Source organism: Euprymna scolopes, chromosome 7 (assembly GCF_053919585.1).
Source record: "Euprymna scolopes isolate OS-2025 chromosome 7, ASM5391958v1, whole genome shotgun sequence".
In the NCBI taxonomy this organism is placed as follows: Eukaryota; Metazoa; Mollusca; class Cephalopoda; order Sepiida; family Sepiolidae; genus Euprymna; species Euprymna scolopes.
The window spans coordinates 63,936,145-63,961,436 of record NC_136488.1 but is presented as its reverse complement, the minus strand read 5'-3'; the positions used below and the strand labels follow the sequence as shown (position 1 = coordinate 63,961,436).

The 25,292-nt window shown below is 33.9% G+C and overlaps 1 protein-coding gene across 2 annotated transcripts in view; it reads right to left on the bottom strand.

The window, feature by feature from the left end:
• LOC145279771 (adenine DNA glycosylase-like) overlaps positions 1-25,292 on the bottom strand; it is a 116,601-nt gene that overhangs the window by 12,375 nt on the left and 78,934 nt on the right. For both annotated transcript variants that reach the window (XM_080131089.1, XM_080131088.1), the window contains exons 10-14: positions 23,312-23,390; positions 17,704-17,755; positions 16,129-16,259; positions 7,996-8,129; positions 185-340 (exon numbers count right to left, since the gene is read on the bottom strand). In XM_080131089.1, the coding sequence (XP_079987215.1) occupies positions 185-340; positions 7,996-8,129; positions 16,129-16,259; positions 17,704-17,755; positions 23,312-23,390 (552 nt within the window). The remainder of the gene's footprint in view (positions 1-184; positions 341-7,995; positions 8,130-16,128; positions 16,260-17,703; positions 17,756-23,311; positions 23,391-25,292) is intronic.

Below are 25,292 nucleotides of genomic sequence, written 5' to 3'. Positions count from 1 at the left end.
TTTTGGATATGTTTATTGCTGTGACATGATAATTAAGTAGATACTATTAATTTTAATTGGAATTTGATTTTCGAATTTCGCCATTATAATGAAGTACCAAACATTTTTATCCAAAAAAACAAAAAACAAAAGAAAAACAAAAGAAAAAACAATCAAAGGTTCAAACATTGTGACCGATACTCACCTTTTTCATAGCTGTAGAAATTGCGGCTGACTGTAGCTGTTGAGCCGTCAGCCATTGTAATTTTATCTCAGCTGCAGTCTTGGAGCAAGGTTTGTTTTCCAACTCAAATGCTTCAACAACATATGTTTGATGAATATGTGAAAAGATATGTACAACCTGCAAATAAAATAAAGAAAAATAGTTATTGACAAATAATATATGTAGAATTATGTCAATCTATTGGTGGTAACTGTTAGGTATCAACCCAAAAAATAGTTATTTCCCTTGGATCAAAGAGAAAGAGTTAATGCCCTTGGGAAAACAATTTGGGAATTCCAGGCACTGTATGTAGAAGGATGTCGACACTTCGCTGCAACAGTTGCAAAAAATCTATAACGTAGCTATCTTTCCTAACGGGGATATACATGCGACTGCAGATGGCTTCTGAATTTCATACTTCAATAAAACTTCCTCTTTCAGAGAAATCTGGTTAAACCCACCTATAGTTAGTGCCGTTTTAGATGGATGAATGGATGGTAGCGCTAAGTCAACCATGAAAATTTGGGAGATAAACAAGGTAATACTTCGTTCATTAATCATAACAGTAACAGAAAAGACTTGAAGATGAATAAACACGATCTCTAATAAACACAATGACATGGCGGTTGAATGCAGAAGTTGAGAAATGTATCACAGAAACAATGGAGTGAGTAAAGAAAAGGTTTTGTAAATAAGGATGTGTATCTGGTAGCAAAGAGGAGAGTAAGAAGAGTAATCTACAAAGTTAAAATAGAGGCTGAGCAAACTAGATTTCCAGATGTATTACCAGAAGAATGAAGTATTCAGGATAGCTAAATATTGATATTGTTGGAAAGAAGTGCATTCAAACTGACAATAGAATGATAACAAATGAACCGGGCAAAAGAAATGCTTGGAAATGTTGTTTTTTTTTAATTTATTTTTTCTATTTCTCTATCTATATAAGAGCCAGGTACGTCCAAAGATGGAGTATTGTTGCCACATCTGGCCAGGAGCTGCTTGAAAGGACTTATCCTGCCTTGATAGAGTTCAAAATAGACTTCATAGCCTCGTAGGGGATGTCCTTTTCTCGTCCCTGCAACCTCTTTCTCATAGAAGAGATTTTGCGAGTTTGTCTCTACTTATCCTTATTTTCATGGCAAGTGCTCGACTGAGCTCCAATCTATGGTCCCCGTCGCCAAACTTTCACAAGAAACACTCATCTACCAGAAAACACTATCAATAATTTCCCCCACTCTTTATCTGTGTCTAAACCTAAACGTAGATTCCATGAACAAAACTTCTTTCTTAGAACTGCACGTCTATGGAATTGTCTTCCATTTTCCTGCTTTCCAGCTGACTACAATATGGTTGTCTTCAAGTCTAATGTAAACAAGTTCTTGATGAGCCGTTCCATATAAGTTAACAAATTTACTGAATTTCCATTACTAAGGATTACTTTATTGTCCAATTGTCTACTGTACACTTTTTAACACTTATCCTCGAGTGGTCTCTGGGCTTTGATAAGTGGCGATGCCTTTGTAAAAAAAAAAAAATTTCCATTTAATGAAAATTGGTTTTCTTTTTTTGTTGCAGACCATCTACTAGTTGGCCAGTTGTGTACAAATCCCAAGAGCAATAGGAGCCTTCTATCATGTCTTAAAGTGTCACAAAAATCAACAAGCGAGATTGGAGATGTGCCACTGTACAACTCATGCTCTCAACCGATTCAAGTTATGATCACAGCACCATTACTAGCACTCTCAAAATGCAAATCCGGACAGTTCAACGCTTGAGGGCACAGCTCAAAATGCATTGCTAGATTGCCACAAATAACAGGGATGTGTCCAGGGTGATGAAAACAAAGTTTCTGTGCACGTTATGGTTTTTGATGTGGTTTCAAGTGAGGGCCACATCATGCCACCTCACATCTTTAAAGTCAGCTTGAAAATCAACATCAAAGTGTACCTGGGTGTGCTGAAAAGTGTGGTAATACCCTGGTCCAATCAGGTGGCCGCTGGCAGACCGAGTGTGGCAGCAAGACTCGGTGCCAGCCCACAAGTCCAAAGAGACTCAGGCTTGGCTTCAGAAGGAGTGCTATGACTTTGTACCTTTCTATCACTGCCCCCCCCACCACCCCCTCTTTCTCCTTCGACTTGAACCCGCTGGACTACTTCGTTTGGTCATACGTCAAGAACATTACCGACATGACCTTCCTCAACACCAAAATCAGCCTGATCGCCGCCAACCGCCGAGCTCCTACCGGCACTCGTAAACAAGGCATGCTCCCAGTTCCGGAGCTGCATCAAGGCGGTGATTGAGGCTGAAGGTGGCTATATTAAATAGATATCAGCTCTACTACATAATCAAGTTATCTGAATTGATATTTTCAATAAAACTTTTAAAATAAAGCTGTAGTGTTGTTTTCTCCAGGGTGACAATTTTATCATTCCATCCTGTACAAATAGGTTGAGAGATGATAACTAGTTTGTGTACAAGAAGTTTAAGATAATGGATAAAGATAAAATCTCAGATATGGAAAAATACTTATATTTGGGTGACAGAACTATTGTGATTATAGAGAAGTAATTATCTTGATGATACCAAGTATGCGCAGGGAGGAGATGGTGTTTGTATGATTTCAAAAATTAGGAGTGAATGGAATAAGTTCAGGGAACTTCTACCTTTATTAACCAGCAGAGGTATTACCACTGTCAATCAAGAAAAGAGTCTATCAAGCATGTGTATACAGTGTAGCAATGTATGGAAGTGAAACCTGGCCAGTGAGGATTGAGGACATGCATTGCATGGAGAGAATGATACAATGTATGTGTGAGTTTTTAAGACAGGCTTAGATCCAATAACTTCAGAGGAAGGTTAAATCTGGATACTATTAGGAGATATAGGCAGGACAGCGGATTCCATTGGTTTAGTCACATTGAATAAGATGGATGAGAGTTTTGGTGGTTAGCAGTAGAATAGTTGAGTTAGCAGGGTCAGTTAGCAGTGGAAGGTCAAGAAAACATGGAAGGATAGATAAGGACAGATTTGAGAGAAAAACAGATGAATAAAAGGGTAATGATATGCAAGAAGTGCAGTCGAATTAAAGAGAGGCTGAGAGATGTTATTTTTGGAAGTCAATTTCTAAAAAAAAAAAAAATGTCCAACACATGCTAGCATTTTAAATAGATGTTATACTGAATATGATGACGATATACTGAATATGATGACGATATACTGAATATGATAACGTTATACCAAGACCGTCTTAAAAGACAAGATGGCCGGTGGGCAAAAATAATTTAATCTGCTGACGTCATCACGGGTAGTCCATTAGTTGCTTCTTGACACCGGTAAACACCGATAGTGACTCGTGGATATCTCCATTCAGCAAAGTAAGTTTTAACGTGCTCCCCCCTGTATTTAACACGATGTAACTATAATTTAATTCAATATTATCATCCTAAGTTTTTTACCATTCAAAAGAAGCTTCAAATAAATTGCTAATATTAAAAAAAATTTTTTTACAGCATACAAAACTAATGAAAATGCGAGACAACATCTACTCTTTTGAAGAGACGATTTTTTTAAGCTGTTGACACATGTTTTAAAAATTTAGCAAAAATTAATTTTCCTGAAATTTTCAATATTTAAAAATAAATTATGCTGGCTGATAACATTTTTAAACTTTTTTTTAAAGCTAGAAAGATAAAATTTAAAAATACTTATTTATATATATATATATATATATATATATATATATGAAACTTAAAAGTAAAAAAAAAAAAAAAACGCACGTTCATTTCGGGTTTGTATTACTGTATACATAGATTCGAAAAAGTTGTCAAAAAACAAATATATGACAAATAAATGTTACCAAAGGCAAGATAAGTTACTTTTCTACCAAACTAGATATATTTTTCGTGTTTTTATTCAATGTAACATGTTTATTCAGCTCGAAAAACAAGGTGTTATAAATAAAAAAACTAGAAAAAATATATGTCAAGCTATGTCACGGTAACATATATTGAGCGAGTTTTTAACAGTATTTTAACCAGTTTTTTATTTATAACACCTTTTCCCAAACTTACCGTGTTAAAGAGGGAGTCAGACGCCATCTTGAATTTTCCGGGTTTGTATTACTGTACACATAGATTCGAAAAAGTTGTCAAAAAACAAATATATAACAAATAAATGTTATCAAAGGCAAGATAAGTTACTTTTCTACCTAACTGGATATATTTTTTGTGTTTTTATTCAATGTAACATATTTATTCAGCTCGAAAAACATACAGTGTTTACCGATGTATTGGAAAATTTAAAATGGCGGCCGACTCTCTCTCTTTAACACGGTAAGTTCGGAAAAAGGTGTAATAAATAATAAACTAGACAAAATACTCTTAGAAATTTGCTCAATATAAGTTACCGTGACATAACTTGATATATATTCGGTGGTTTTTTAATAGCATTTTGTCTAGTTTATTATTTATAACACCTTTTCCCGAACTTACCGTGTTAAAGAGAGAGTCGGCCGCCATTTTAAATTTTCCAATACATCGGTAAACACTGTATGCTTTTTGAGCTGAATAAACATGTTAAATTGAATAAAAACACGAAAATTATATCCAGTTTGGTAGAAAAGTAATTTATCTTGCCTTTGACAACATTTATTTGTTATATATTTGTTTTTTGACAACTTTTTCGAATCTATGTGTACAGTAATACAAACCCAATTTTCCAATACATCGGTAAACACTGTATGGTTTTCGAACTGAATAAACATGTTACATTGAATAAAAACACGAAAAATATATCCAGTTTGGTAGAAAAGTAACTTATCTTGCCTTTGATAACATTTATTTGTTTTTTGACAACTTTTTCGAATCTATGTTTACAGTAATACAAACCCACGTATTTTAACAAACTGAAAATATGGATATAAAAAAATGATTTTGCATGTTATTTTTGTTATGTGGTGAAATAATCTTAAATAAGAAACATGATTTTTTCTTTAGGTTAATTATTTTTTTACTGTGCAATATTTCATGAATTTATTAAAAATATTGTTTTTGATTTTGAAAAAATATTGTGGTTCATTTGCATTTAAAAATATTGTGGTTCATTTTGATTAAAAAATATTCATTTTGATTTTAAAAAAAATATTGTTCATTTTGATTAAAAAATATTCATTTTGATTTAAAAAAAATATTGTTCATTTTGATTAAAAAAAAATTCATTTTGATTTAAAAAATATTGTTCATTTGATTAAAAAAATAGTTTAATTTTAATATTTCAAATGTTTTGCTTGTGTTCTGCTTCAAATATTCATAATCTTACATGCATAATTTTCATTTAATTATATTAAATAAACTTCAAGTTTATTTCAAATCAAATCGTGTTCCTTCACTTTTTAAAAATGTAATTTATAAGTAATTAAAGAACGTATTCTAATCTTTAAAATCTATAATACAACGAAATATTCAATTGCTTATAATACTTAAACAAACAACTTGTGTTTTATTATTTTTTATTATTTTTTTATTATTAATATTAGATGAGTTTCAGTATAAATCATCGTGTTCTTTCTTTATTTCAATCCAATTTTGAAGTTTTGTAACGCTGTCTGTAAAAATTACTGTTCATTATTGACAGTCTAAGAGTTCCACATATCTTGCTTGTTGGGACCTCGGCGATGACGTCATTTTTTCAGCTGGCCGGCCATCTTTATAACGAAGGCCACGGTTATACTGAATATGATGATGATATGAGAAAATTTGAATAAAGTAAATTCCAACAAAAATAGAATGTATCCATCCTTTTGCGGACTGCCGTCCTCATTTTCATAGTTGTTGGCCCTTGTTGGCGCAGTGGATGGAGGCATTGAGTCTGTACGGTTCCAGCTGAGCATTGTCTGAAGATAGTGGTTTTAATCCTACTCAAGCAGACCAGAGGATTGTGACCTTACACGACCTTGAACCTCTGATCGCGGCCCAGTTATGATCTTAACCCTGGGTCGATGCCCAATTATGATTATACTAGTCACCGGGTAATTAATTATGTCGACTGGGCAACCAGGTCTGCCAACCGTTGGTACGTCGCGTCACCCAGTGAGTCCTCGTCAAGGCGTTGGAAGACTCTTCTCGGTTGCACGGTCCTCAAGGCCTGTTCTTCTTGATCGTCTAGTTGGTCGTCCTGTTGACTGGGTGTTCGTTGACGGGAACGGGGTCACAAGTGGCAAGTAAAAAGAATGAAAATTACATGGAACAACAGCACATCAGCAAACAAACTCTGGAGGTTGGTTGATATATAATGTATTTAGGAAATTCATAAATGATTATCTACAGACGTATGTACAATTGAAGATTAAATGGAAGCAAGCAATTAGATTTGTGAATGAGCTTCTTGTTGTTGAAATACTCGGTCTGAGTCGCGGACCGTTGTAATTATCGTTAAGGTGGTCTGGCTGGTCTCTTCCTAGGTCCTCTGAATTCTATTAAGTTGCAAATTGAGCTCTCTGGCGACCAGCGAGGGGGAGAGAGAAGTTGGGTGGCTGGAGTCCTCTACCGAGACCTTATCTCTGTCTATCCAGGGATCTCTCCCTGTCTTCTCTCTTCTTCTAAATCTTCTATCTCTCTCTCTCTCTGATATCTGATTAAATCGAGTTTTACAGATCTTATATAGTAAAACCCTTGAATAATGACGACGCCTACGTTCGTCTTCGACCAATCAAATTGATTGATAACAATCCACCTGATTCCTTCTCATTGGTCAATTTGGCCTGTGGCAGGTATTATTTTTCTGCCCCCAATTTCCAAAATCAAATTGACTCCTCCCCAACTTGTCTGACCCCGCCTTCTTTATAATGGTTTTTTCCATATTATCAACTGATAATCAGAGGAAATATTATTGTTTAGCTTGTAATAGATCACCAGCTTTCATCTATTTAAAAAATATCCGTTTGATATTCTTTCCCCTTTGAATTTATTTGTTTTGTAAAAACATCCGTGTGATTTTTAAAAAATATTCTTTACATGTTAGAATTCCCTTTTAGCGCCCAAAACAATTTGCCAAAAGACATTGTTAGATAAGTCATATTGAAAAACAATTCATGTCGAACCTTGGGCTGACGTCATGAATTCTTTTATCAGGCCCGATCTGTTTCGTGTGTGTGTGTGTGTGTGTTTCTCAGATCAAAAACGATTCAACATTTCACCTGTCATCCAACACATTTCAAGCCGACCGACATTTCAAAGCTCTGATTCGGAATATTTTGTGTTTGGCTCGTGTAGTTCAAACGCGAGCGTATTTTGGTTAAAAAAATGTTTTAAGTAATCTTTCGCTTTGAAGTTTATCAGGCGATTTCTATTTTTATCCCCCGACCGTATGGTATCTCAACAACAAGATTTTGATACATAAAAATATTAACTAAAAAAAATTATTTTTTTTACTGTAACCGGTGTTCGCCCGGGATTGATTATCACATTTAACAAAAAACGTCACATCGACCCTACTGATCTGATGTGACCCCTCTTTGGTGTTACAGGATTAGTTGACCAAAACATTATTACTGGAGAGACAGTTACAAGACTCAGCATTCCTGTCTGGTCACAGTTTGTCACCTGAAGAAGGCCAGAGGATTAATTGGCCAAAACATGGTGAAACAACAACTATGGAGATGAAGACATCTCATCTTAAAGGATTCCAAAAACAAAAATACAAAAATGGAATGGTTAGTATATGGAATGAGTGGATAAGCATGTGACCATGGTAGTTAAAGTATTGACACAGAGATACATTAAAAGTTTTCAACTCGCCTCTCCAATGTGGTCTCTGTTGCTGTCGCAAGGTACATTGATGCCATAACCAAGCAGTTTATCTTTCAGATCTTGTGTAGATTTGTTCTCTTTCAGAAGAGAGGAAGGGAACTCCCACAATCCAGCAAGCAATCCTAAACAGAAAAGAGAAAAAAATTGAAAACCAATTTTTGTTGTTGTTATTTGGATTAAAGAGAGGGAGCAGATGTGATATTATTCATAAGTTTCTATTACTTTTGATATACTAAAGGGAAGAGCAGGTGCTTGTAGGACTGCAAGAGTTAAGATCTGACGATCTCAGAGGGATATTAAATTTGATATGGAAAAACTTATATTTGGGTGGCAGAGCTATTGTGGTTGTACAGAAGTAGTTACCTCACTAATACCATGGATGCACAGGGAGGAGATTGCATTTGTATGATTTCAAAAGTTAAAAGTAGATGGAATAAGTTCGGGGAAAAAAATGGATGATAGTTCTTAGTAAATGTAGAACATTTGAGACATATGCACTCACGCGCTCGTGCAAAAATAAACGAACCTTTATTCATTTCAATTTCCCCGTGCATTTTGCACAAAAATAAATTCTTCCAGCAACGGCACAATTTCAAATACACCCACACACTTTTCTCACAACAAAAGTAAAATGAACATATTTCTGGCAGACATAGTTGACGACAGTATCACGTGACAAGCGACCAATGAGAAAATTTAGAAGATTGTCTTTTTAACGCTTTTCCAAAAACCAAAATATCAGCAGTAGCAATCTTGTTTTTAAAGCCAGCCCAAAATATATAAAAACACATCAAACAGTCTTCTAGGGTTCAATTAATTCAATTCATTTCGTTCATTCAGTCACTTCTTTCTTCTCGCTTTGATGACACACGAGAACATGTCTCTCGTCTTCACAACATCGTCGCTGCCAAAGCCATCAACACCATGATTACACACGCCACGCGGACACTCAAAAATCACTTATGCACACACGCATCCATTCCGCACATTTTCTAATTAATCACACTGAATTACTTTCCTCATGGGACTTTTAAGTAAGGCGAACTTCGCCAGATAAAACACTAACTTTAAAATAATCTCATTATTTTCACACAGGATTTTAACCTTCTAAACTCCTTGATTCCACAAAGCACTTTCATCTAACATTTTAATCATAATGACTTCGAAAGAACTTTCACCGATCGGACCTTTGTTGATTCACCTTGTTGTTTTTGTTAAAAGATATGATGCATTTTAAATCAGAAGGAGGTGTCGTTTTGTTTCATTCTTTTTTTTATTATTATTTTGTTTGGGGCAAAGAGATTTAATTTTACTTAAACTTCTGCACCCCTACAGACATCAAGTTCAGTTTACAGGAAAAGAATAACGAAAACATGAGAGAAAGTGATAAAGAAATGGACTTGAGATAAAGAGAAATAAAGACATGGCCAGAGATAGGTCGGTTTCAAAGTAAACTTCAAAAAGCTATGCATTTTAGCATGTAAAAGGTGTGTCATATACCGATGATAAGTTTGGCTTATAGTCAGCTTATGTACTTCCTAATTTCTGGCATGGCTGCTATTGGAAGCAATGACAAAGCAAATTAGTTTCTTCGCTTGTATCTCACCTGTGTATGTACTCTCTTTTTTTTTTTTTTTTTATTACTTTTTTCTGGTTTTTCTTTTTTATTTAATACTCATTGAAAAGTTTTTTCAGTTTTATTTTAATAAAAAATTATTGAAATTAGATTTTTTTTTTTTTTCTTTTTAAGGATTATTGAAAACACTTTTTGCACTCTTTTTTTTTAAAGAATTACTGAAAGCAAATATAGTGCAAATGAAGATTAATTGTTTATTTTTATCTGTATAATTTTGTTGATTTTTATTGTATATTTTTCAATAATGCCCTTTTCTTCTATTTTATTTCAATAAATTGCTTCACAATAGAAATAATAAAAGTGAAAGAACTGATTGCTTTGTCACCATTTTCGGTAGTGCTACGCCAGAAATTAGGAAGTACGTTAGCTGACTATAGCCTAAGTTTTTTTTAGGATTTTAAAAAGAATGATCAACAGGTCAAATAGACACAGAATGGCTATCTTATTCAATACTTTCATTCTTTAATATATAAAACTAGCAGGACCCATTAACCGGCATTGCCCGATAATAGCATGCATCCCCCCACGTAAAAATTTAAAATATGGCTGTTGTTTTTGTTGTTGGCCAACCCCCAACTTCCTCACGTTAAGAACAGGGTATTTAATCTGAAATGATTGCCTAATCTAATCAGGGAAACCATGCTTGTTTTCTCTGGGGCATTCTTTTTTTAATGAGGTTTCGTTCATTCCAAAATGAATGAATATTTAGTTGTCAGTCAATGAGATTTTGTGAAATGTGAGGAGAGTCAAATCATTATTTTTTGGAATCAGAAAAAGGAAAAATTATAGTATGTGTATAAGTATATGAGCCAGTAAATTAGGATGAAATCCCATATATGACCATAATGCAGAATATTTCCCAGTGTCGACTGGGAGCGGGAGTAGTACTTTTTATTTAAAGCTACTATAACAGCTACTTTCATTGTATATCTTTGCAATTGTGATAATGCTTTTCCTAGGATGGAATGTAAGATTTTAATAAAGTGGATAAATGTGTGTAAGATGGCGTTCAAAAGGTACATAATAAATTGATATGTGGCCTCTGTCGGAGCAAACCTAGTGTACTTTGGTTCAGAGGGAAATTTCTGCAATCAAATTATTATATATAAGACTAGCATGGGTACCCAGCGTTGCCTGGGTTGACATGAAGTTCTGTTTGAAACGCAACGCAACGTGAATACCCCCACAACAAAAATAAAAGAACGGATGAAAACATGTAAATGTAATCGCCCCAAAAAAAGAAGTATGTGATACCCTCTACAGCAGATATTTCGGCAGAAGGGCTACAAAGAGAAAAAACTATTCTCTGCATATTGAGCCCTGGAAAGAAAACTCCCCCCCCCCCAAAAAAAAAAAAATAATTAAAAATAAATCATTACAACTTTTGTTTCAATAAAATGCCCATGCGATTGCAAAAAAAAAAAAAACAAACAAAAAAAAACAAGATCTACTAAAAATTAATTCCAAAAACAATTAAATGAAATTTTTCGTCATTTTATATTTCTAATGTAATTCCTCCCCCGCCCCCCAAAAAAAATTGAATTTGTCATAATTTGAGGTTTGTTCTGTTTATAAAATCGTTAGGTGAAAGTAAAGAATGGACTCAGAAAAATTAATTAAATTTATCGTTATTTTATGTTTCGAATGTAATTCCTGCCCCCACCACCAAAAAAAACAAAAAAAAATTGTATTTGTCATGTTTTGGTCCCCCCACTCTCGATCGCCAAACTTGAAAAAATGCTAGAGATGACATGTCTCGTTGAACACTTTGTGGCCAAAAAGTGGGTGCTCATTTTATATTAAATTTATATAGAAAAGTGATCCCCCACACTAAAATGTTAATTTTCTTTTTCTTCAAAATTTCTTCCTGCATATTATTTATAAAGACTGTTTAAATGTATTAGGAACCAAAAACGTAAGTCTTAATTTTTTTAGGGGTCAAACAACGCTGGGTCACGTTGTAAAAATTGGCCATTTTTAATTTAAGATATTAAATAAATTACAAAAAAAATTTGTTTCACAGGCAATTAAACACACTTGCTATGGTATAATTATTATAATAAATCCTGGGCAACACCGATTAAATTTTATAAACAAAAAAAGGAGCAGATAATGTATGGGAAGATGGATTTTGCTCACATGAAAAATTGACCCTGTGTCTGACTAACTCTGCCCTGGTGGGGATGCAAGTAAATGAGGGCATTAGTTTTTCTCTAACAAATAAAAAAGGTTACTTAAAAATTAAGAATAAGCAAAAAAAAATTTCCTCCGAATTAAAAATAAAAATAATAATTCAGCTTAAGAATATTTCGAAATGAAAACAAATCTATTACAGAAAATATTTAATAACGTGCTCCATTTAAAACAATTTTTCAATTAAACTATCAGTTATTTTCCCTTTGGTTTTCTGGTTTGAAAATAAAATGGTTTCAGATTTCAGTTAAATCAAATATAAATTGAAATGAAAATAAACTAAATAATTAATTTTTTTTTAATTAGTACAGTTGAAACGAAGCTATTATGTCGAATAAGTAATATCATCGAGCTAATTATTTAAATAGATTTAATTTAATGTGATACTCTAGGGAAAATGCTGGACAGCGGCCAAATTTATATATAAAAGTTGTTAGTCTATCAATCTAGGTTTCACAATAACCCTGTACAATGCCGACCCCACATCAATAATCATTGTGAGATTCCTAAGACAGATTGTAGAGCAAAAAGACTGAGACTAGCACTGATAACCAGCATTATCGAACTTGATTTACAATATGAAAACTGTATGAATTTGTGTACACATTCACTGCACACATCATCATCATCATCATCTTCCTACAAATTCAATGCTTGATATCAAGTTTTTGTTTTTTTTGCAAATAGGTCCTTAATATATTTTCTTTATAGAAGTCATTAATTGTTGCTACAAAATTAATGTAATCAGTTTTTAACTTTTTGGTCTTCCTTTCTCATCAAATTTTACTTAAAGTTCATATATTAGATCCATTATATATGGATTATATTAGATCCATTGTATATGGATTGTTTTAGATCCATTGTATATGGATTGTTTTAGATCCATTGTATATGGATTGTTTTAGATCCATTGTATATGGATTATGTTAGATCCATTGTATATGGATTATATTAGATCCATTGTATATGGATTATATTAGATCCCTTGTATATGGATTATATTAGATCCATTATATATGGACTATGTTAGATCCATTATATATGTATTATGTTAGATCCATTGTATATGGATTATGTTAGATCCATCGTATATGGATTCCATTATATATGGATTATATTAGATCCATTGTATATGGATTATATTAGATCCATTGTATATGGATTATATTAGATCCATTACATATGGATTATATTAGATCCATTACATATGGATTATATTAGATCCATTACATATGGATTATATTAGATCCATTACATATGGATTATATTAGATACATTATATATGGATTATATTAGATACATTATATATGGATTATATTAGATACATTATATATGGATTATATTAGATCCATTACATATGGATTATATTAGATCCATTACATATGGATTATATTAGATCCATTACATATGGATTATATTAGATACATTACATATGGATTATATTAGATACATTATATATGGATTATGTTAGATCCATTACATATGGATTATATTAGATACATTATATATGGATTATATTAGATCCATTATATATGAATTATATTGGATCCATTTTGATATCTTATCGTAACACAGCTTCCTATTCAAGTAGCTTGCGGAACTCTTTCTCGTGACTTTTCCTCCTATCTTTTCAAGAGTAAGGTCAATAGGCATTCTCCTGTCTTTACAATAATCATCTTTTATTTTTGTTAGCTCCTTACATCAAGTGGCTTCACGCATTGCCTGGTGTTGATTTCCATAAAAAAAAAAACAATGTTTTTAATTGTTAGTGACGTTTTGTAACGACATTCCTTTTGTTTCAAATATTTAATATTTGTTTCAAACTGTCTACCCCAAATTACCAAGCTTTACTGTGTATTGCATGTTTATCTAGCTAACCTACTCACTAACTATTGTACAACCCAATGTTAGATTTTGACATGGTATGCAAATGGAACTTTTTTTTTTCTCTTGTAAAAGTGTACAGCCTATTTTTATTATTGCACTTTTGTTTAGTTGGGTATTTTGTTCCTGTTTTTTAATATTTAGCATTATTGCGTAAAATTTGTCGTTGGGAAATTAATTTCAGTATGTTTGACATTGTTTTCATTATGTATGTATTGATCTGAGTAGATTTTAAAATAAAGCAGTTTTTGCTGCTGAATCAGCTAATCCATTTTCAGTTACAGTCAACAAACATATTTCATACCTTCCAGTGTGTCTACTACCAGAAACAGTTCCTTTACTTTCATTGTTCTTTAATATTTCTATTGTGAAGCGATTTATTGAAATAAAATATTAGGACATTATTGAAAAATATCCAATAAAAATTAACAAAATGATACAGATAAAAATAACACAATTAGTCTTCATTTGCACTTTTAAGAAGAAAATTTTAAAAAGTTTTTACTTTAAATGATTTTTGAACATGTTTTCAATAATTTAAAAAGAAAAAAACACAAAAAGTGTTTTCAATAATTCTTAAAAAAAATTAATTTCAATAATTTTTAATCCAAATTTTTAAGCGTGTTCTCAATAATTCTCTAAAAAAAAAAAACAATTTCAACAATTCTTTATGAAAATAAAACTGAAAAACTTTTCAATGATTATAAAAAAAAACAAAAAAAAAGGAGTACATGCACAGAGGAGAGAAAAAAAAGCAAAGGATCTGATTTGCCTAGACCAAGAGCTAGAGTTAGTGCATGTAGGGAAGTTTTTTTTGGGAAGTTTGTTTGTCTTTTGATTGATTTATTGAGTACTACTGCACTGGCTGTTGTGCCATTTTATTAATACCTATCTGTATAGATCTTGATGCTTTTAGATAGGTACTTTTCTTTGATTTTGGAAAATCATTGGATTTTTTTTTCATGTTTATTAAAACTTAAATTCATCTTGAGTGTTTTGTATTTATGATTAAAGGTGTTGTTGTATGTATGCTATTGGGATTTGCTCTTATTTTAGTGCAGTACTTAAGAACCAGGTTGTTGGTTCTGAGTTTTGGAAGGAGTTCAAAGGCTTCAGCATATAGACTTTCCACTGGAGTTGTCTTGTAGGCTTTCAGTCTTAGGCTAGTCTTAGGCCGGTATGATGAATTGGGTTTAAAATTTTGAAATCGGATTTTCTAAGAGATTGATAGATAAAACATCCATTTTCTAATTTTGATTGATTACGGATCTGCAGAGTTTCATAAGAATATCTTTATTGGCTTACTTACTATTAAATAATACTATAAACTCTGCCAGCATCACAAATTCTGATTTCTATGTATGTACATATGCTTGAATAACATTCTTCTTAATACCATTTTCCTCATCCAGATTTGAGAACTAATAATAAAATTTCCTTTATTTTGGTTCAAAGACTTTCAATATCAACTTTCTCCATCAAGACATATGAACATTTAGCCTCCCTATTCATAACACCTATCTTTTACTTGTTGAAATCAGATGATCAATAAAGTATAATATACTATGTACTAGCAGGGATACTTGGCGTTGCCTGGGATAAAAGTGTTACATATTTCTATGAGAACGTCTATCTCTTCTCTATCTATGTCCAGAAAGGAGTCCATATAAGGGAATTAACTCCCTGATTAAAAAAAATTAGTTACTTCCCTTTAGTTATTACATAATCTATCTTGAAAATTGCCCCTCACCCAACAAAAATCTTTGATAGTTTAGGGTCAAAGAATGAATTTATTTTTTTAATTTTAATATGATTCAACCAGGGCAATGCCAATCAAGAAAATACCAACTTTGTGAACATAACCACTGTATACGATTTCCTCCACTCTAACTGTGCCTAAATCTTAATGCAGATTCCATGTACAAAGCTTCTTTCCCAGAACTGGCCGCATGTGGAACATTGTTCCACTGGCCTGCTTCTCAGTTGAATACAACATGGTAGCCTTCAAATCCAATGTGAACAAGTTCTTGTTGAGCTGTCCTCATAAATAATCAAAATCTACCCAATTTGCATCATTAACAATTACCACTCTACCACTTACATTCGTTAACCTTTATCCTTGAGTGGCCTTAGGGTCTTGATAAGTGGTAACTCCAAATAAAAAAAAAATATTGTTTTGTTGTTTTTGAGCTTTAACTGGACATATAAATATACACACATACAACTGGCCTTTAGATTATAGATAGATTTAATCTTTATCACTAATTTACTTATGACTGAATATAATTTCAATACAAAATAACTATGCAGCTAAAGTTACTGATACATCTTCAAGCGATGGTTACAGTGTCTTTCCCAGAGATTGAAAAAGTACCCTAAAAAGCAGAAACAAAACAAAAAATGCTTACCATTTTCTGGACGTTGCACCAACAGATATTCATCTTCTTCCAGTTGATGACATTTTATAATAAAAACGGCCGTTCTTTCTTCACGAGGAGCTTTCTTCTTTGGTTTACGAGGATAATTTGTCACACCTAAACTAATATAGGATAAAAAAAAAAAACAGAATAAATTAGTAGCCTGTACTTATTATTATGTGTACATTACAGAATATTTTGAAAATTTATATAAATAAACGCTTCTCTTAAATATTATGAAAACATCTTGTATATTATGTTTAAAAAATTTTTTTTAGATAAGGATTGATAATTTGTATTATTTGGACTACTATTCTCATATTTGGATGTTATTTTCCTAACGTTTCAAGCTTATGTAACCTTTGACCTTCTGGTGCATCTTTTACAATTTGGAAATCTTCATATTAAATTCAGGAATCTGTATAGAATTTTGAATTGAGCCATTTAGTAAGTCAGCACAAAAGTTTTTGCCAGTTTGTAGACGGGCCCATTTTAAACAATTTTATGCATATTGTTATTACTTAAATATATCGCCATGATTAATTTATAATTTTTTTTTTTTTTCAAATTATTAAAACATAATTCATATTTTTCTGCAATATTCTCACCCTTGTTGACCCAAAGCCACCATTTTTAGTCAACAGAAATAGGGTGATCTTCCATCATGATATTGCTCATCCTCATACAGCATTATTGCCCAAAGGGAAATCTTGCTCTATCCTGCATATTCTTGATGATTTAGCAATCTAATTGTCATTTATTCAGAGGATTACAAAACTATTTAGATGACCTTATGTTAACATCATGAGAAGGGATTTAACATGAATTAGAAGACAGATTGCACTAAAGAATTTTACAAGCGCAGCATTTATAAGCTCATGGACAAATAGAATCAAGTTATAGAGACCAAATGCCATTATAGCTATAAACTTTTGCACCAACCTTTTTTTTTTTTTTTTTTTTTTTACACAGTGATCACCACTTATCAAGGCCCGGAAGCCACTCAGGGATAAGGGTTATTGCAAGTACATCACGTTAGTGAGAAGATTTTATGAAGTGTTTAATTAGGGGGGGCGGTTCATTAGGAATTTGTTAACATTAGACTTGAAGACATCCAAGTTGTAGTCCGGAGGGAAGCAGGCAGACGGAACAGAGTTCCACAGGCGTGCACCTAATATTTAATTTCATTGGTAGATTGTTCTCGTTCTGTAAGACATATTAAATCATGTTATTCTTACTTATTATTGCCTGTAGTAAGGATTGAACCATTGACTTCCAGAAGACAGATTGCTAAACAATGCTGTTAACCAATAGGCCATGCGCCTAGCGTCTATACCAATTCATCTAAAGAGCTAATGCGCATTATTTAAAGAATGTTCACTCTAATATTGTAGAGTTAGAGGGCGGGGGACATTTTATTTGTCAGGTTTATCCATAACATAACACAAAAAAATTTCAGATCCTAATTTTTACTGTAAATGTTGTTATTTATAAATGTAATTTGAAAAGCTGTTGAAAGACAGACTTTTCTTTTTTAGGAAATTACAAAAATGATTATCAACCCACTTGCTGTCCCAACTGTCCGAGGCAGGAATACAAAAGCGACAATCGTCTGCAACTGAAAAAAAAAAAAAAAAAATGATCTGTAGCAATATTAGTCGTGGTGAAGGTTTTTAGTTCTCTCCCACTAAGCAAGAACTTAAGACATCAGGGTTGGAAAGTGGAATTGAGAAGTCAGCACCCAAGTGGAGGAGAATTCTGATTTGCAAAAAGCACCTGGGCAGCCCCATTGGCATTCCCCATAAGGGCCGCCTCAGGCGATTAGCAATAAACTCCTTCTCAAAGGAGAGAAGGCAAGGCCTGGGAGGGTGAACCTCCTAGAACTGCACAAAACTAAACTCCCACCGCAAAAACAATAGGGATCGGATCATTACAAGAATGGTCTAATCTCTTAGTGTAGGATAAAAATCCAGAGTCTGAATGTTAAAATAATGCTAAAATCGGATTTTATTACATGAAGTTAGATTCAGCAAAAGAAAACAAAAAATAAAAAATTCCATTTAATAATTAGAATTAGATCAATGTCTCAGTAAATATGGAATTTCAAAGTGACATGATGTAGCAAAATCTTTCTCTTTGGCTCTCAAGCTGATTGGACTCGGGTGTCTTTTTGTGGAGATCTATTTAGAGAGCGAGTGAGGAGAAGCTTGCATAATATGTCAATTTGTTGTAAAAGAATAATGCAACAAACAGATGTCGTAGAATGAGAATATCATTATTCGTTTTATTTTTATTTTTCTTTATCGTCACTACAAATATGACGGCTGTTAACAATGGAAAAGAAAGAAATACCATAACTTATGAAGTCAACTACTAACAACGTGCCAATGAGATTGTTTCTGTCAAAAAGTAGGGCCATGACAACAGCATATTCTTTTCCTTGTTTTGATTCTCAGGTATATATCCATTGATATCTTATGTTTTTACGTAGAGTGATGTGATGTGTTTAACTGTGTTGGATATATACTCGAGAGTAAAATCAATGAAAAGAATATGCTGTTATCATAGTCCTACTGATGAATTCAAAAGAATTGTAAAAAAACAATATTTTTCACATAAGATTAGATTCAGCTGAAAACAGAAAATTCCACTACAAGTTAAAGATTAGAATTACAGTTACATGTTCAGGATGTTGCAGCACAGGTAAAAATTTTCCAATGATAACTGATAAGCTGATAAAATCTTTCTCTTGTTTTTGAACCGAGAAATAAAATAGTTGAATTTGAAACGATTGTTTCTCCTTAAAATTCACAAAGTATAATTTATATATACTACAAAAGATTACTGAAAAATGGGTTTATGTTGTTCTTTATTAATACGAGGGGCATGCAATAAGTAATGCCCCTGACCCACTTCCAGTTGTCTGATCTAGCTGAAATTTTGCATGTGCAATGATTTATATATCTACGGGTTATGTGGCAAATTACAGCTCTGAACTAATTGTGGTTTCTGTTTTACAGGTATTTGAACCGAGTCAGGTGTGAAATGGAGCCTGTTGAATGTCGAGCAGTGATCCAGTTTTTGTATTTGAAAGGACGCACACCACAGGAAACTTTTGATGAAATGAAAGAAACTTATGGTGATAATGTCCCATCATATGACCTTGTAAAACGCTGGCATCGTGAATTCAAACATAGCCGGAAGTCTGTGGAAACAGCTCCCAGACCTGGTCACCCCCCCCCCTTCTGCCATTGATGAGGCATCTGTCCGTCAAGTTGAGGCTGCCATTTTCGAAGATCGGCGCATTACTATTCGCCAAATAGCTCAAGATGTCAAGATTAGTACAGGATCTGTGGAAACTATCATTCATGACCATTTGCATATTCATAAGGTGTCTTCCAGATGGATTCCCAGGTTGCTCACACCATTCCAGAAATGAGAACGCGTCGAGTGCTTGAGGATGAATTTGGAGATGTGCCAAGAAGGTGAGTCAAAGTTTTTCAAAACACTGATTACACAGGATGAAACCTGAGTCCATCACTATGATCCAGAGACCAAAGCCCAGTTAATGCAGTGGAAGCACTTGGACTCACCACCTCCAAAGAAGGCAAGTGTGCAGCTCTCCACTGGCAAGGTCATGCTCAGTCTTCTGGGACCAGGACGGAATAGTGATGACAGATTTCCTGGTAAAGGGTACCACAATTACAGAAGCCTATTATGCTTCACTTTTGAGGAAATTAAGGGAAGCTATCAAAATCAAGAGGCGGGGCAAGATCAGCAAAAGTACCTTCCTCCTGCGGACAACGCTCCGATCCACAACTCGCATGTCGCCAGATCAGAAGCACAGGCGTGTGGTTATGAAATCCTTCCCCATCCTCCCTACTCTCCTGACCTTGTACCCTCTGACTTTCACCTCTTCTCAGCCATGAAGTTGTTTTTGAAAGGAAAGCATTTCCCAGATGATGCAACCTTGATTTCTGAAGTCACGTCGTGGTTGAAGGACCAACCTGGGGTGTTCTACAAAAACAGTCTCCAGAGCTACATCAAACGATGGGAGAAATGCATAACTCTGGGTGGTTCCTATGTAGAGAAAGACTAATAACTGTGCCAAGTTTTGTTGCTCTACTGCTATGGAAAGTGGGTCAGGGGCATTACTTATTACATGCCTCTCGTAACCTTTATAACTGCTGTTATTGAAAATAAGATGGCCGTACCAATAAAAAAAAAAAAAGAGAGAGCAACACCTCTACAATGCTGCTATATGTCATCTTCACAAGAAAACTCCGGCTGTTTATGTGATGAGTCGATATCTGGAGAATTTGATAGAAACATATAATTGGTCCCCCATTACACTACACAAATCCATAAAATTAATGATAAATATGCCTAAGCATACCACTATTAAGCCCAAACAATTCTATGTTAAATAATCATGCCTTGCAAATTACACTTCCAGCACCATCTATCATTCATCTTCTTTTATAATATAAATCTCACCTGTCTGTTTAAATGTATGTATGTATGTATGTTTGTATGTCTGCCTAAAATTTTTGACAGAGGAGATTGGTATCATTTTGAATCTTGATCCTTCGGACGACAAATATTGAAAAATTAGCTAAAAACATTAATTCCTTCACCTTCAACAGGGCACTTTTCTACAGGGCGGGGTCGCTTTTTTTGCCGATATTTTCGAAAGCTATCCCCTCTTTTTTTGTTTGTCGGTTTGGCGATGGATGCAACGCAAACACATCACATTTTTTTTTTTTCACATTCTTTTCTTCCTTCGCGGTATGGGTTTGAGCCTACTTGCCTACTACCACTTTTTTTTTTTTTTGCTCAACACACAACTTCAAACTCCCGGGAAATGCTGGGCACCCAGGCTAGTCTTATCTAAAATGTCAATCTGACAAGGGAAATAACTCAATAATGGTCAGGGTCATGGTCATGGTTGTGGGTCGGTTGGGCTGGCTCTTTCCAACAAGCTCAGGTCCCGAACACTGGCTGATCAGGCATGGCAATTCAAGATTGCTTCCACTATGAGTGCAAGTCATTTGTGGTTCCAGCGACAGACCCTGTAAAGGCGAGGGTTCAGAATCAGTTCAGAATCATTCTAAGCCAGGTTTTGAGTTGGCCATTGCAACAATTCTAGCCTTGTGGTAACGTTGGGTTAATGATTTCATGGATGAAGTCATTTGGGTGTCAACGAAAAGCATAGCTGAACCAAGGAAAGCACCTGGCAAGGAGAGATTTTTGGAGGGAGTGGATCCTGCAGCAAGTGCAAATTGTACTGTTGGAGATAAACTGTTGCCAGCAGACACAGAAGATGCAGCATAGGCAGTGATAGTCGAATACCTCGAGTTTGTATAGGCCATTTGCCCACATAGACCAAGTCTCACAGCCATACAGGAGAATGATGCAGACAAAGGTAGTAATATTCTGGCTTTGGTGTTCAGCCTTATTTCTTTTTGAGACCAGAGCTGCAATCAAAGTCAACAGAAGATGGTGCAAGCATTGCTGATACAGTTGAGGATGTCTTCCTCCTTTTGGCCTGTTGCAGTGATAATGGAACCAAGGTAGTTGAACCGATTAGCCACTTTGATATGTGTATAACTAAAAATTAATCATGTAGAAATATCTATCTTAATTCTCTAAGCAGAGAGTCTCACTGTTAGCAAGCAGTTGAGATTGGAATTGAAAAGTGGAAAATTCCAATGGAGATTTAAGATTAGAATTAGGTTTATATGTTGCCTTACACGCAGGAAGTATCCAGTGATAGATACACAGAAATTAAGCTGATAAAATCTTTCTCTTGTTTCTCAACTGCAATGGAAAGTGGTCATGTTTAAGACACCTATGGAGAATGGTTTGGAGGAAGATCCACGAGGTTCATATATGTATACTGTAAAAGCAAAAGAAAAAAACCTGAAATAATTGTGTGCTGATATTATTGCTAACTTTACAAGTGCTTCCTTGAGTATGGAAAATACAACTTATTGACAAGCAGCCCTCGGTCACTTAAGATCTCTGTCAGGAGAAATGATGACAATGGGATTTTGCAGCTCTTGCAAGGTGTTGACGTCCTCCTACATACAGTGCCTGGTATCCCTAAATGGTCATCTATTTGGTATTGACCAGCTGGCTAAACATTGCTTAACTTCAATAATCTAACAAGAACAGGTGCGTCAACATGATTATGCCACCTGTGCATAATTACGCACAAAAAATACAGTTTTAAATGATTGAAAAGCACGCATGCACTTTGACAGAGTCATAAATTACTACCCAAGATCAAGGCTCGATGTCAATGCTCTTAAGAAAATGAGTGGCTAAGCAATGATAACAAGTGCAGGTTCTGCCACACATAAGTAGAGAGAGTGAGCCATTTAACATCCAGTTATAAAGTTCTGCTGGAGAATGGCTACTACATAATACAGCACAATGGAATGTGTAATATCTTAAGTGGACTATCTGCAAAAAAATAAAATAGAATATCCAAAATAACAGCAAGTTCTGGAAACATATACCAGAAAGAACTGTTGGAAATTAGTCAAATATCATTCACTTTTTTTTTTCACTTGTTCATCCCAAACAAGTCTTATTGCTACTTGGATGTAAGAGGCTTCTATTTGGGACCATGTCTACTGGGGGCTATGTGAGGAGATGAGGGAGATGTTTGTTCACATTACATTTAAACTTCTGCACAGTCAGGGAAACAGAAATGGAATTCTAAAATCTAGCAGTCCAAGGAAAGAAGATATTAGAGTATAATGCTTTCCAGTATCTAGGGACCTCAGCAGTGAAGGGATGGAATTTTGTTGCTAGATGGATTTGTTGGTGTCGGTACTTGCTGTTAACATCTATCTGTTTCAAGAGACAATGGAGTTCTGCAACTCAAATTAGAGCATTGCTGAATTGCGGCGTCTGCTACAACTGTGTAAGCCTATCCAGGATCAGCACAGTGTTGCAATCGCCACAGATGTAGGTGACATCTGGTTATGAAAGCTCTGCTGCAAACCTCTGTCTCTTTGCTCTTCCCTCTCCTCACTCCTCATCTGATAACAAAATCAAGACTACATTTAGTGAATTTTTGTAATCAAATAAGATTTTAAAAAATTTTATTAGGTTAGAAACAAAATAGAGAGGAGGGATCTGATAAAATGATAAAATAACTTACCACATTCAATGTCAACAATTTTATCCATTTTTGAGTTTAATACGAATTTGTTGGTCAATTTAGTATCATTCTTCTGTGTCTGAAAATAAATTAAAAATAATTTGAAAAAATAATCTTCCATCTGTATAAGAGCCAGGTACACCTTAAAATGGAGTACTGTTGCCACATCTGAGCAGGGGCTGCTCAGCACACCATACACAACCTTGATTAAAAGTCAAAACACAACTACTATATATTATTTTCCCACTCTCTATTTGTGCCTAAATCTCAATGTATATTCGATGAACAAAGTTTTTTTCCCCAGAACTGTCTGCCTGTGGAACACTGTTCCGCTGGCCTGCTTCCCAGTTGAATACTACATGGTAGTCTTCAAATCCAATGTAAACAAGTTCTTGTTGAGCAGTCCCCATAAATAATGAAATTCTACCCAATTTACACCATTAACAGTTACTACACTACCACGTTACATTTTTAACCCTTATCCTTTAGTGGCCTTTGGGCCTTGATAAGTGGTGACTCCCAAGTAAAAAAAATAAAGCATAAAATAAAATTAATAGAAATTTGAAGTTTGTACAAACATAAATATAAAAAGAACTGATAGGCATGGATGTAGATATGAACTCTACTTGTAAATTAGAAAGCAATGAAAAATGCTATTTTAGGTTATTATTAAAAGACTTTTTATAACATTTGTTTGCGTTGTATTAAAAAAAATGTTTTTTTAGAAATAAATTGTAGTGAAGTACATTATTATATTGCCAATAACAAGATACAATAATAAAAAACAAAATTTGGAAACACTTATATAGTATGAGGCACAAGCGAAAATCACATTCCAAACGAAAATTCTTCAATATATTTATGCATCAAACAAAACCTATCCTCACCGAAAATTATGAAAAATGATCAAGTAGAATTTTAATTAAAAATAAAATTTAATTTTATCAAATATTGCACGAGTTACTATGGCCCGTTCTTACGATTTACCTAAAACAAGGGAGATAATTCACTTCTGAGGTTGTAATATGACACCTTCCACATACATTTTTTTTGGTGACAAATTACTTGTTTCTGGTAATTCTAAAGAGTGAGCTATAGTAACTTATGCAAAAATATGATAAAATTGAATTTTAATCATTTTTCATATTCTTTGATGAGGATACTTATTTTTGACCGATACACAAGTATATCAATGAATTTTTACTTGGAATGTTATTTTCATCTGTGCCCAGTACTGTATAAACACCAAATTGGCAAGTCAGAAGCAAATTTTGTCACAAAGAAAAGATTATTTGCCGATTAGGAAAAGCAGCAGAAAACTCTTAAGTGACTCAGCACAAATCAATTATTTGCAATTTGTGCTGAATAAAAGTAAAGCTAATAAAGTAAAGAAAATGTTTATGTCCAAGACAAAAGGTTTGGAGGTTGAATGAAGAACTTGTGAAATGCAAATTTAAAAACCAAGTGAGGAAACATTTGAGTATCAGATCCACTAGAGGAAGAACAGTGGAAGATGCTGAAGGATAGATTGTTAGAGATAACTAAACTGACTTGTGGGTGGACATAAAGGCACCTAATGCATATGGTGACATGGTGGCGTATTTAGGGAATGGAGAAGTGTATTAAGGAAAAGTGGAAGCATAAATGTCATATAAAAAGGTTTAAAAATAAGAATGTGCATCTGGATGCAAAGAGAAAAGTAAAAAACATAATATACAAAGTTAAGGACTCTAAGAAATCCAGGTTCCCAGATATACTACAAAGACAGAGCTCTATGGACAAACTTATCTTTAGTTAACCTTTGACAACTAAATATCTTCGTTTACTAGCTAAATAGAAAAGTTACTAGCCAAACCCACATGATTTTTAGAATATGACATGTTCGTTTTGTGATGAGTACGTACATCATAAAGATTTTTCTGTGTTTTTTTTTTTACAAGTGTAATTCTAAATATACAACAAATTTTATGTTCATACTTGT